Here is a 13284-nt window from a genome sequence, read left to right on the forward strand (position 1 = left end):
CCCCCCCCGTGCTCAATGGAGCCCCCGCCCCCCGACCCCACCTCGCCGCCGGCGACCGGCTCCCCCGCCGCCGCTGAGGGCTCCTCCCCGTCCCCGGGAGGCGGCGATGGCGAGGCGGCGGAGGGCGGGTTCAGCGCGGGGCTGGAGCCGCTCTGGTCGCTCCTTTTCGGCGACCCCGAGGAGCTGGAGCCCATGTGGTCGCCGCCCAGGGACTTCGGCGTCGGCGCGGGGTTCGCGGCCCCGGAGCCGGACGCCGACGAGGGCGACGCCGAGGGGCCCTGGGACGGCGCGCCGTGGCGCTCCACCGGGATCGTCGCCGGCGAGGGCGCGGCCGCCGCGTTCCCGGAGTTCGACCCCGCCGCGGAAGCTTCCACGGGAGGGGCCGCGCCAGAGGTGAGGCCGCTCGATTATTCCGCCCCCGATTCTGCTTCGCCGGTGCCGCCGTGCTCCCAAGCTCCGGTGCCTTTAGAGGTGCGTGCGCCCGAGCTGGTCCCCGGCTGGGACGAGCCTGCGCTACCGCCCGCAGCGGCTTCTTCGGAAGCCAAACTAGAGGAGTGCACCCTCAACTCGGTGCCATCGCCGCCGGCCCCGCCTTCTCGGGATGATCCTGATTTGGGGGCAGAGGACGGGTCCTCCCCGCAGAAAATCACCTCGGGAGCCATGGTGGTTGTTGGTCTGACTGCGGTGGAACGTCCTGAGGTCAATGCAGCTAGCTGCAGTATGCCAGATGTTGTTGGCAGAGATCGCACACCTCTCCGGAGGTCCCCGAGGATTGTGGCAGCCAAGGCCAAAGCATATGCCGCGTCTCTGGAACGGAATGCTGACTCATCTAGAGCTTCCAAGCTCCGGTTAGCAGTTTCTGGGCGGAGCAGCATCAGTGAAGGGAGCCTACTTGAGGAGACGACCACAGTTGACTTGCTCGATGGGGTGAAGCAGCAAGGATCACGAGAGATTGTTGCAGTGCAGAGCTCCTCTATCACTGTTGTGGTGGCTTTACCTGTGGTGAACAAAAGGACCTTGAAGAACAAAGCAGTGCCCGTGTCCTCTCCAAGGAAGACTAGATCAGCCTCAAAGGTATTAGTGAATTCCAACAGGGTCTCAGCTGTCTCGCCAGCAATGAATTGTGGGCCTGTGAACAAAGCAGGTTCTCATATACCTCCTAGGAAGCACAAGCTTGCTTCTGAGAAATGCTTGCCCAGTTTGGAGAGAGTGGATGCTGTGTTACATAACTCTGGGTTAGTGAGTGCTAATAAAGTTGAGATGCCCCTAGAGCTCCAGGCAGCAGCATCTCAACCTCCAAAGGCAAAAAGGGCCAGGGTATCCTCAGGGAAATGCTCATCCAACTTGAGGAGGGCAGAGAACAATAATACCTCAATCTGCAAACTGCCAATGGTCACGGTGACCTCAGATCCAGAGGATAAGCCTAAACTTATATTGGATAAGTATTCTATTGATTCTGAAATGGTGGATGGCGAGGATGGTTCCTGTTTCTTTATGGGTGAGGCAGTGCCTGACGAGGAGGCTAGGCAGAGGTGGCCTAACCGCTATCAGAGCAATCATTGCCTTCTGAAGAAGGTAGGCATGTGTCTTTGCTGTTACTTCTCTCTGCATGGATGCACCATCATACACTTATTTACGTATAAGAATGGATATGAGGTATAACAGATTGGTAGTGGAGAAATAGCTCTTTGAAATTCCATTTAACATTTTTAGCATTTAGGGAGAGGAACTCTTTATTAAAACAACATTCATCTTTTTATCGCAGAAGTAAATATTTATGAGAGGCTCTAATTAGTAAAGGCATAATGCTGAGAAGTGTGCTTTTGTCAACAAGATTCAAGTATTTAGAAACACATAAATGTCGATTGTGCTTTACATGTTAGAAATACATAGGTGGCAAAAATGAAAAGGGGAGGTACTAAAGAGATGCGTTAACACCCTAAAAGACATGCTTCTTTAATTTAATAACTATAGCTGTATATCAATCTATCAGTTTGCTCCTGTATAACTTATAATTGCATTTCTGTGGACAACAGTCAAGATATTTAAGTCCAACAGAAAAATAGAGAATTGCTAAAGAATCATAAAAGTGGTAAGAAACAAATATTTCTCTTTTATGCACAATAATGTAATTTAGAGTCAATTTAAGTTATTTTTCATAAAATCTGTAAAATTTATGCAAAACAATACAATTTTAAAATCAAGGAATGGTCGAAAGTCAATTTGCATGCAACAGGAGAACAGATAACTATCAAAGAAATAGTATTAATAAACCGGAGGAAACTAATTTCTCCTTTTTGCCATGATGCGATCTTGCAATTAGTTTAGCCACGCATATGTGTGCTACATAAGGAGTCAGGTAGCGCATACACATATTTGTGCCACATAAGGAGTCGGGTAGCACATACACATAAGGAGTTGCGTAGCACATACACATGTGTGCCACATAAGGAGTGAACTGCAGGTCCTAATATGAAACTTTTATCTTATGTTTTGCAATACGACCTTATCTGGTTTGCACTATGCTGAACTTGTAAGATGACATTATTCAAGTAACCTATTTGGCTTGTGGCTTCTTTGTTTGAAGGATAAGTGGAGCAATACCCAAACGTTTTCCAAGTGAGCAATAACTGAATTAACTTTTATGCTCATATGTACGTCTAATTGAATAATTGAAGTTACTCATGATAAAATTTCTATATTCACAGTGCTGGCAAAGCTGTCTTCGATGTCAAATGTCACTATTTGCAAGCTAGTGTATGTGGATCTACTTTATGTATTGGGGATTGTGCATTCATTAAGGTAAGTTATAATTGAGGTCTAAATTGCTTCTTGGATATCTCTGTGGCCTGCGTTATCTTTATTTCATGGCTTCTCAACTAATTAATGGTCTGCACAAGTACTCAGAAAACTAAATCATTGATGGATGTATATTGTGTATCATTGTTCATGTGTATGTATGCTTATCTACATCTGTTGCTTGATTGTAAACTGTAGCTTCCATGATTATTGTGTCTATTTGTACAAATAATGTGTACCTTGATACCACATGCTTTGCTGTTGTACAACTTAGTATGGTTAATTTTTACAGGGTCCAGAAGGAAAACCACATTATATTGGCAGGTTGTTAGAATTCTTCGAAACGAGTGGAGGTGAATATTACTTCAGTGTGCAGTGGTTTTTCAGATCTGAAGACACGGTGAGTTTGGCTGTCCTAGCTTTTTGTCCGGGAAATTATGCATGCCTGAAGAAACATGAGATCTGTAAGGAGACATGGATTGATGAAACGTAAATGGATGTTCAGCTTGCAAAAGTTAAAATATGATAATCCAGTTTATGTTAGATTGCTTAATCGCACTTTTAACCTCTTATTCGATCTCAGGTCATGGAAGACCAAGCACAGTCTCATGACCCAAGGAGGCTCTTTTACTCAGACCTGAAGGACGACAATTTACTAGACTGCATTGTTTCTAAAGTGACCATCGTGCAAGTTTCCCCTAGTGTAGGACTCCATCTTATATTAATATATTTTTCTTGCATTTGTTTACTTTTACTTGTTTGTATGAGAAGTATGATTTTCATTTTATGCTATAGGTAAATGAAAAGTCTCGATCAATTCCTTCGTTTCACTATTACTATGACATGAAGTACTCTCTGGATTATAGTACATTCTCTACCATGGAAATGGGTGAGTCTCCTTAAAACACAGTGATTTGTAGGTGGCTTAACCTGGATGCAAGAGATGTTAAATGCTTCACAATATTGATGAAACAATCAATCATCACTTGTATTTGAAATCTACTCTCTGAATTTTGCAATTTATACTGAAGCATCTTTTGTTATAAATCTTTTTATCGTGTTGATCATACTTTATTTCTGTAATTATTATAGCTTTTGTTCTTTTATGTTTTTGGTACAGTTATGAGCATGTTAACCTAGTTCACAAAATGCAGGAAGTTCAAATGACACATTACAGTTACATTACACTAGTAGCAGCAGCAACAGTGTGAAAAGGATCGATTCCACTGGAAGGCAGAAGTCTCCCACACCAGAGATGGAGCTCTCTCTGTTAGATCTGTACTGTGGTTGTGGGGGGATGTCCACTGGACTTTGTTTTGGGGCTCGTGGTGGTGGTGTGAATCTTATAGCGGTAAACACTAATATTGTAGATGTGCTGTGGCTTAGTATAGTAATTGTTGCTTTTTAATTATTTCCTTATCATTAATAGAGATGGGCTGTTGATGGAGATGAAGCTGCATGTGAAAGCTTCAGACTGAATCATCCAGAAACTCGGGTATTTAGCTTCATGCTTTATGTTGTTTCAATATAATTCTAAAAATTCAAAAGTCAATTCTGGTTCATTTATGCACATAAATATACTTGTTGCATAGGTCCGGAATGAAACCACCGACGATTTTCTTGAGTTGTTGAAGCAATGGGAAAAACTGTGCAAAACTTATGTGAAGCTTCGGAGTAAACTAAAGTCCCATTCCAGCGATTTAGCACAATCCAGTAGAGAAACTCTAGAGTGTTCTACAGTTCCTCCTGAAGAATTCGAAGTATGGAAGCTAGTTGATATTTGCTTCGGGGATCCAAATGGTGTCGGAAAGCGTGGCTTATACTTTAAGGTTTGTAATAATTCGCTTGCTTTAGCCTTGTAGTTACAGAGTGGCAACTTAATTACTTGTCAGAATCATCACTTGCAAGTAGAAATTTGCCCTTCTACTCTTTAGTTCAACACTTTTTAAATATGTAAATAATTTCCTTGTTATTTCATCCAATAATAATTTTGGCTCTATTGCCTCATGCCTGCTGAAGGCTGTTTGTTCTTTAGTGCACAAATTGCAGGTATATATCGTTTATTGTTTTTATTGTTGTCTTCATATAGATGATTTGTACTGAAATAATTCTGCTACCTTATCAAATGTGTAGGTCCGTTGGAAAGGTTATGGCCCTAATGATGACACATGGGAGCCAATTGAAGGCTTAAAGTAAGAATAAAAGGACTAAAACTTACCAATACTCCCTTCACTATGATGTGAACAATTTGTCTTTTGTTATTGCAGGAACTGCAAAGAGGCAATTAGGGATTTTGTTATTCAAGGGCAGAAGGAAAAAATATTACCGCTTCCTGTATGTGATACCCATGCTTGATTTCAAAATGAATCTCATGTTATGAACTGTATGCTAGTATGACTCCTCTACATCCTCTCCAAGCTGAAAATAAATAAATAAAGAAAAGGAAAGGAAAAAAAATAAGACATTCTATACTCTAGAAGTCAATTCAGGAGTGAACTAAGCAATTTTTTAATGATGCAGAATTGTGCATTGTGTCCATGACCCATATTGTTCTGGCGTGGTACTCATAAATTATTGGGGATATCTTGTTTTTTCCATTTCATGTGGGATTTTTTTGCATTTGATGGCTGCTTATTGCATATAATGATTTTAATAGTCATTTACTCAAAATGGTAGTTAATTATATTGATAACACCTTGTGAATTTCTTTGACCAAAAGTCATGACAAATAGTGTGTTTATTGGTGGCAAACTTATATTTGTGAACAAACAAAATTATATGGGAAACTGAATGTCGCCTCCACAGATATTGAAATATATATGAAACCAAATGTAATAACAAAGATGCAAGATGCTGGTAGCATGAATACTCGCTAGACAAATATTTCCAAGCCAGCATTGCCTCCATTGCTGCTAGCAGCGAGCAAGGAATACTCATTAGATAAATATTCTTTCTTGTTAATACTGGTTATTTAATGCGACTGGTGTGGTATTGTTGTGACTTGCTACAACACTCAACATTCCTTCTGATGTCTTGTATGAATTCAGGGTGATGCGGATGTCATATGTGGGGGACCACCATGCCAAGGCATCAGTGGCTACAACCGCAATAGAGAATTTGATGCACCATTCAAATGTGAGAGAAACAAGCAGATTATTGTCTTCATGGATGTAATACAATTTTTGAAGCCCAAATACATTTATATGGAAAATGTCCTTGATATATTGAAGTTTGCTGATGCAACACTTGCAAGATATGCTTTAAGCCGGCTAGTTGCTATGCATTACCAAACAAAACTCGGGATCATGGCTGCTGGGTGTTATGGCCTCCCACAATTCCGAATGCGTGTATTTTTGTTGGGCTGTCATCCTAAGGAGGCAAGTAATAGTTCCCTTATATTAGGAAGTTACTTTCTTCTGTTCTATTTTCTCCTTATTTTTATACTTCTACCCTGTAGAAATTACCCCCATTTCCTCTTCCTACTCATGAGGCAATCGTGAAGAATGGTTGCCCATTGGCTTTCGAGGTAAATATGATTTGCTGAATTTGGTCAATTTATGGATAGGCTTAGTTCTGCTCTGGTATTCATTCGTTTAGAAAGTTCAGTTCCCAATTAATGCAACATGCCAGACTATAATAGCACACCAATGTCTCTTTGGAGACATCCGATAATAGCACACCAATCAGTACAGTAAACTTCTTTGTGTGCATTTTTCCCTTATACTGAGAATTAGTATGTGGTGAAATAATAATAATATTAATATTCTTTTCTCTTTTTGTAGCGTAATTTGGTTGGGTGGCCCGATGGCATGCCAATGCAACTAGAAAAACCAATTGTTCTTGAAGATGCTTTATCTGATCTTCCGGAAGTAAGTAACAATCTCAGAGATTCCATACCTACCTGACCATGCTGTACCTTGTCCGCAGTTGAACTAGCACTTCCCTAGACCATGTCACCAAAACTAAAAGTTAATTTGACCAGGGTACACCAGTCCAATATGCAATAGTAGTTTACTTATGAGGGTTCATTTGCTGACTTTATAAGGTATATGCAATTTCCCTTAATTTAAGAGCCATTTGATTCAGAAGCTGCTGTGAACATCTTTGGTAGGTGGCGAATGGAGAAAAACGTGAAGAAATGCTATATGTAAAGGGACCTCAGACGGAATTCCAAAGATACATTCGGTCATTTAATTCTGGTTTGTTGATTGCTTACATTTGTATAGAAGAAACTTGAATGCTCTTTTCATGTCATGTTGAGTTGTAGGTTCTGATGGCTAGAAATATCTATTTTGTTCACTATAGTAATATTGAGATGACTGATTCCATTCTTGAGAGATGATAATTAACTTGTATGCTTTTGTAATGGTCTTTTGCATACAACTAAAGTTATCTGAAAGACAATTTAATTGGTATAAATTGTGGGATATTATTTGACAAAATAAGTATAAAGATAGCTAAAAATGAGACTTGAAACAACATGTATCAGATATGTTCCCTTGGTTTCTATCTGCATGCCACTACCACGGAAATCAATGTTAGAGTCAGCTTGGGTATTTTGTGGACTAAAAGCTCTTTTTCTTTCTATTTTTTCAATTTTTTTGTGCTCACTGCTATTTCTGATTCTCATAACCATGTTTGTTGGCATCACTTCGTGATAGCTACGGTGCAAAACTCTCACATGAAATTGTCTTCCTCCCTGTCCAGAAGTGCTTGGATCCAGAGCTCATGTCACAGAAGTTTCCAGGTCAAAATTGTATGACCATCGACCAAAAGCACTAGATGATGATAACTACCTAAGAGTATTGCAGATTCCCAAGAAAAAGGTTGTCTGAGATGCTTGTATTTACGTAAAACTCTATGTTAAAGAAACCTCTACAATCTCATCAGTCCTGTTTCAGGGAGCTAATTTTAGAGACCTTCCGGGAGTCATAGTAGGTCCAGACAATGTAGCTAGATTAGATCCAACTAAGCAGAGAATACTTTTGCCTTCTGGTAATCCTCTGGTAAGATGCTCGAGACAAACACCTCTGAGATACACTATACTTCTCTTTAGATGTGAATTTTGACAAATTTCCCAATTTACATCAGGTAATTGATTGTGTGCTAACCTATGAGCATGGTAAATCATTAAGGTTGGTTTCAATTTTTATAGTATTTATATGTTTTTGCATTCATGTTTTAGTGGTTCCTTTTGGTAATATGTTTCAGACCATATGGTCGACTGTGGTGGGATGAGGTAGTTGGAACCGTGCTGACATCTCCAAATGCTCGCATGCAGGTGAACTGTAACTCTTGATTTCAACCCCCTTTCCCTCTTTTATTTTGCTTCTGATTTCATTTTCAATAAATATCCTTGCATACTCTCTCAGGCCTTAATACATCCTGCACAAGACAGACTGCTAACTATTCGTGAAAGCGCTCGTTTGCAAGGTTTTCCTGACAGCTTCAGGTTTCGTGGAACAGTCAAAGACAGGTATTTGTTTTTTAAATTTAAACATGAGGATCACATCTATAAGGCAATCTGGATCCAAAATTATTTCTGCATTTCCAATTCCTCTATGAATCGGCATATATGAAGTTCTGTTCAATGCTTTAATTTAGTACTAGTGCAAGTGAAAGTTGTCCAGTTTGTAGACTAAGTTCTCATGTGATGAGCCTGGTTGCAGGTATCGCCAGATTGGAAATGCAGTAGCAGTACCTGTCGGCCGTGCACTTGGGTATGCCCTGGCCATGGCTATTCTGAACAAGAGTGGAGATGATCCTCTGATGGTGTTGCCACCCAAGTTTGCATTCTCTCATGAAGTGTGAGGTCTTTCAAGTCTGAACGATCTTCAGAGTGGCAACATCTAATTTTTTTTACTTGGCCCAACTCAGTTTGACTGAAGAATTCATCACCTCTGTGATTCTCCCGTTGGAAAGTTGCTCGCACAGGGCAGCACTCATTTATCTGCGGGAGTCGGATGGAAGGAAATCTGGGTTCCCTAATCTGACAGTTTATTGTTCGAAAAAAAAAATCTGACAGTTTCTCATGTCTGTTGTTCACATAGTCTCATTCATTTGATTCGCTGTTGTAAGTTGTATCATTCATTGTACTAACTTATCAGAATACAGGTTCCCCTTCAGAGTCTTCTTGTTCAAAAGAATGTACATACTGTATAAAGCTAGGTATATCAGGGGAACAAAATGTTGTGCGTCGTTGTATTTGGCAGTGAGTGAACATGAATATAGGAACTAGAATGAAATAAATTTGTTCAATTGATATGGAGTCGCAGAATCGTACTACTATTATCAGTCTGATCTTTCAAAAAGAGACGGATTAAACAATTTACGGAATTTCTAGAGAAAAGTGTCTTGCATGTTGTAGCTCTGTTTGAACAGAGAGATCTCTACGTGCTTCTGGTTCCGTTTGGTAAAGACGCGTGCTCGAAACGTCCATCAGTCAATGGATGCTATGTCAGGAAAGGGAAAGTTTTCTTCTATGCTTTTATAGTGTTGTAACGCAACTGCGCAAACTCACATATGAGAAGATGACGCTTTGGAAAACACAGGGACGGAGCTAGAAACGGTCCAAAAGCCTCTGGAATGAAGCCTCATGCTGCCCTTGCTACGAAGAAGATGGTGATGGATAACCTTTTATACGTGTACACTACTTGAGTACTTGTATCCGTATCCGAGATGCATTTCGATGTGAGACATATGCAATGTTTTCTCAGATGCTGCTGCATTGCATCTATACAATGACATAACAAGACATCAACTATTTTTCAACATATAATATGCTTAGCTAAAATCTTGCTCAAGTTTACCATTGTTTAGGCACATCTACTTAGACAAGTGTGGTATGCCACAACTACTACTGTAACGAAGAAAACAGCTGTCACAACTATGGTAAACTTAAGCAAGAAAAAAGTGTCTATGACACGTAGGATATGATGGTAAAAAGGTGTGGCCTGCCATATAGATGTGGCAATGAACACCTGTCTAAAAAAATGAACCATGACTAGCATGGCATGAAATGTTTGGTAATGAAATTATGAAAACATGCCCCAAGTTCTAATATTATGTAATTAATTGATGATAAGGTACATTGTGAAATTTGATTAATCTGGGCAGCACACAAAACAAGTTTAATATGGAGTATCGAACTACGAAACACTAGACATTCACACAACTTGTATCCGATCCTCACAATTATATCTGACAATTTTTCACAGAACCCATGCAAATTTACACTCCTGTATATGCTCCAAATACAGTTACAGACTGACATATGTAAAATACAATAGCTGCATCTATATTTAATCATAGTTGTTTTGCATTATCGACCACAAAAAAAAACTATGATCAAAACCAATAGGGTCATCTTCCACCTGAAAGACCGGTGGTCGCGGTTGCCACAGAGGGATATGAGGCAACAAACTGATCATACACTTCATCATTAGCTGCATCCGCACTGAACAAACTAAGTGGAAAATCAGGAAGTGTCGCAACAGTTTCCAGGTATTGCATCACCAAGCGCATGCCAGGCCTCAGCTTGGGCGACGGGTGTGAGCACAGAAGTCCAAGCTTTAGAATCATCTCTACCTCCTGTTCTACACAATCTTCCAGGAGTCCATGATAGAGCCACCTTGCCATGCACTGGTCACATGGTCAGCTAGCACCTGAGGCTCTCCAGAAGCATTTACCTCAACCGGCCGCCTTCCACATGTAACCTCCATCAAAAACACCCCAAACGCAAAAACATCAGTCGCTTTGGTTGCTTTGCCAAATCTAGCCAGCTCAGGAGCAATGTAGCCAAATGTACCTGCTACGCGCGTGGTGTGAGCATCCACTCCGTGGTCATGTAATCTTGCAAGGCCAAAATCACCCAGCCTTGCATTCATTTCATCGTCAAGGAGGACATTGCTTGACTTAATGTCTCGATGGATGACCACATGTTCCCATTCCTCATGGAGGTACAAGAGTCCGGATGCAACACTTTTGATGAATCTCTGAGACCAACCTAGTGCAAGTTTACCTTGACCGCCATACAGATACTTATCAAGGCTGCCATTGGGCATATAATCATACACCAAGAGTAGCTCATGCTTGTGCCTGCAATAGCCAAGTAAACGAACGACATTCCGGTGGCGAACATGACCTAATATGTTAACCTCGGATATAAATTCCTTGGTCCCTTGCTTCGACTCAGGGGAGATCCGCTTGATCGCGACATTCTGCTTAGAGGCAGGGAGGAATCCTTTGTAGACCCGTCCAAAACCTCCCTTACCAAGGAGCATTTTGTCTTTGAACCCACCAGTAGCATTGACTAGATCTTTGTATGTGAAACAAGGTGGCCCGTGGTTGATCTCCCAATCTGATTGCCTCCCGGCAGCCTTGGAATGCCTTCTCTTATAGCCATAACCAAGGCTGGCAAAAATAACAAGCAAGATCAAGGAGGTTAAAGTAACTACAGGTAGGAGCATATGCAAGGGTGGGCGAGCTCGCTGTGATCCGTGATTAGGATGTGGAAGTGGAACTATGTCCTGAGAAACATTAACTTCTAACCCTGGCCCTGCTGGTGCAGAGTTGTTTCTTGTTTCCCACCCTTCTATAAACGCAGAGTAGTTGAGCTGTGGAGGTTCCCCATTTGTTTTGAAGCTCCAGCCAAGAATGAAATGCCTGGTTGCAAGTGTGCTTGTTGATGCCGAAAACCCAGCAAATACTGCGCTTGGGAAGAAAGATGACAGATTCAGAGGGCTCGACAGTAGTGGAAACTTGGGTTTAGGTGACCAGGGAGACCCTAAGGTGACATTTAGTTGCTTAGCCTTGCCATCATACTCCACCCATAACTGAAACTCTTGTTCACTAATTAGTCTCAAGGAATTGAACCCACCATCGGAGGTGTAGAAGCCAGCAGTATGGGAGTTAACTGAAATCAAGCTGTTCATATTGATCGCGACATGGTTATCATCTACGTCGTTGAACTTAGGATTCATAATGTTGCCAAGCTCAATAGCAAGTATATTCCTGGAAGCGTTGCTCCTATTTGACATATTGAAAAGGCCTAGGTACGGACCTGGTAGTAAGGAGTCGTTCAAGAACTTATCCGTGGAAGAAATCACAAAAGCAACCCCATCACGTTGAGCAGAGGGATCCACACCTTGAGAAAATGTCGTCTCGAACACGAACGATGTCGTAAAGGAGTGCATGGTAGGATCGCTGCGGGTCTTTCCGAAGCTTATAGGGTATCTGTGGAAAGCATGGCCGATTCCAACTGTCAAGACCACTTGTCAGTCCCAGGCGACCACGCTCATCAATAGAAGCTTCACCCTCAAAGCTTAGATCAGCGTTTGTGAATCCATTGTATACAAATTCCACAGCACCAGAGCCATGAAAGAAGAAAAAGAGAAGAAAACACTGCAAGAAGAAAGGGATCATAGCTTACTACTCTCGGTTCCAAAGGACTGGAGGTATGAAGACTAATTAATGTATCTCTGGCTCAACTGTACTGCCAAGTTCAGGTTTGTGCTTCCTGGAGAGGCCAGCTGTTAGCACTTGGCACAAGTCCTTCGGAAACTCTAATGGAAAAAGTCTACATAACCCCATCAACTATTGTACCTGGACTACTTAACCCCACAAACTACAAAACCGGTTATTCTACCCCCTAAACTTTTCAAAACCGGTCAAATAACCCCCAAGGCGGTTTTGAAGGGTGCTTTTGTATTTTTCTTTTTTATTTATTTCAGCTGAATTTTTGTAAAATCATAACAAATTACAGAAAAATCCAAAAATTAAAAATCAAATTTTGTTGGACTCTACATGAGTAGATCCACAAATTAAACATATAACATAGTTTGCATTCATACAAAATTTTTGTTGGAGATTTAGATATATGTTTTTTCTGTAATTAAATAGAATAAATCATAGCTGCATTTTTCGTGGTCCAATTGTGATGAAATTTTTATGGTGAGCTAACTATTGTATGCTTGAACTCTAGTAAAAACTTCATACTCATTGGATCATGTATACCTTTGTCATAAATTTATTTATGTTCATGCTAGTTAATTTTAAATAAATCTATAACTAAATTATACATGATCTAATGAGTATGAATTTTTTACTAAATTTCAAGCATACTATAATTATCCCACCATAAAAAGTTCACTACAATTGGACAATGGAAATTGCAGATATGAATTATTTCCATTAATTGCAAAAAAAGTATAGATCTAAATCTACAACAAAAAAATTGTACTAAATCATACCATATTATATATTCACTGTGTATATCTACTCATATAGAGTCCGACAAAATTGGATTTTCAATTTTTGGATTTTTCTTTGATTTGTTATGATTTTTCAAAGATTCAGCTGAAATTAAAAAAAAAAGACAAAACCACCCTCTAAAACCACCTTGGGAGGTTATTTGGCCGGTTTTGAAAAATTCAGAGGGTAGAATAACCGGTTTTGTAGTTTGGGGGGTTAAGTAGTCCAGGTCCG

General features: G+C 40.7%; 1 protein-coding gene and 1 pseudogene across 8 annotated transcripts; one reads left to right on the forward strand and one right to left on the reverse strand.

Annotated features, from left to right (window-relative positions):
* On the forward strand, positions 1 to 9063 carry LOC120697074 (DNA (cytosine-5)-methyltransferase CMT2-like). 8 transcript variants are annotated; one of them, XR_005684357.1, is made up of 21 exons: positions 1 to 1575; positions 2588 to 2619; positions 2709 to 2802; positions 3092 to 3199; positions 3383 to 3502; positions 3595 to 3688; positions 3954 to 4150; positions 4229 to 4294; positions 4392 to 4628; positions 4933 to 4991; positions 5067 to 5133; positions 5847 to 6176; positions 6257 to 6325; positions 6582 to 6668; positions 6911 to 6998; positions 7507 to 7625; positions 7701 to 7805; positions 7891 to 7921; positions 8011 to 8080; positions 8172 to 8275; positions 8469 to 9063. XR_005684357.1 is itself a non-coding variant. In XM_039980203.1 (21 exons), the coding sequence occupies exons 1-21, from the start codon at positions 16 to 18 to the stop codon at positions 8608 to 8610; spliced, it is 3792 nt and encodes a 1263-aa protein (XP_039836137.1). In that variant the 5' UTR covers positions 1 to 15; the 3' UTR covers positions 8611 to 9063. The 8 variants fall into 8 exon arrangements, 3 of the variants coding, with proteins under 3 accessions (XP_039836137.1, XP_039836138.1, XP_039836139.1); XM_039980203.1 differs by having other exon boundaries at positions 7891 to 7934; XR_005684360.1 differs by lacking the exon at positions 8011 to 8080 and having other exon boundaries at positions 7891 to 7934.
* Positions 9064 to 9964: 901 nt separating this feature from the next.
* LOC120697076 lies at positions 9965 to 12392 on the reverse strand (annotated as a pseudogene).
* Positions 12393 to 13284: the final 892 nt, after the last annotated feature.

This window comes from Panicum virgatum, chromosome 3K, assembly GCF_016808335.1.
Source record: "Panicum virgatum strain AP13 chromosome 3K, P.virgatum_v5, whole genome shotgun sequence".
In the NCBI taxonomy this organism is placed as follows: Eukaryota; Viridiplantae; Streptophyta; class Magnoliopsida; order Poales; family Poaceae; genus Panicum; species Panicum virgatum.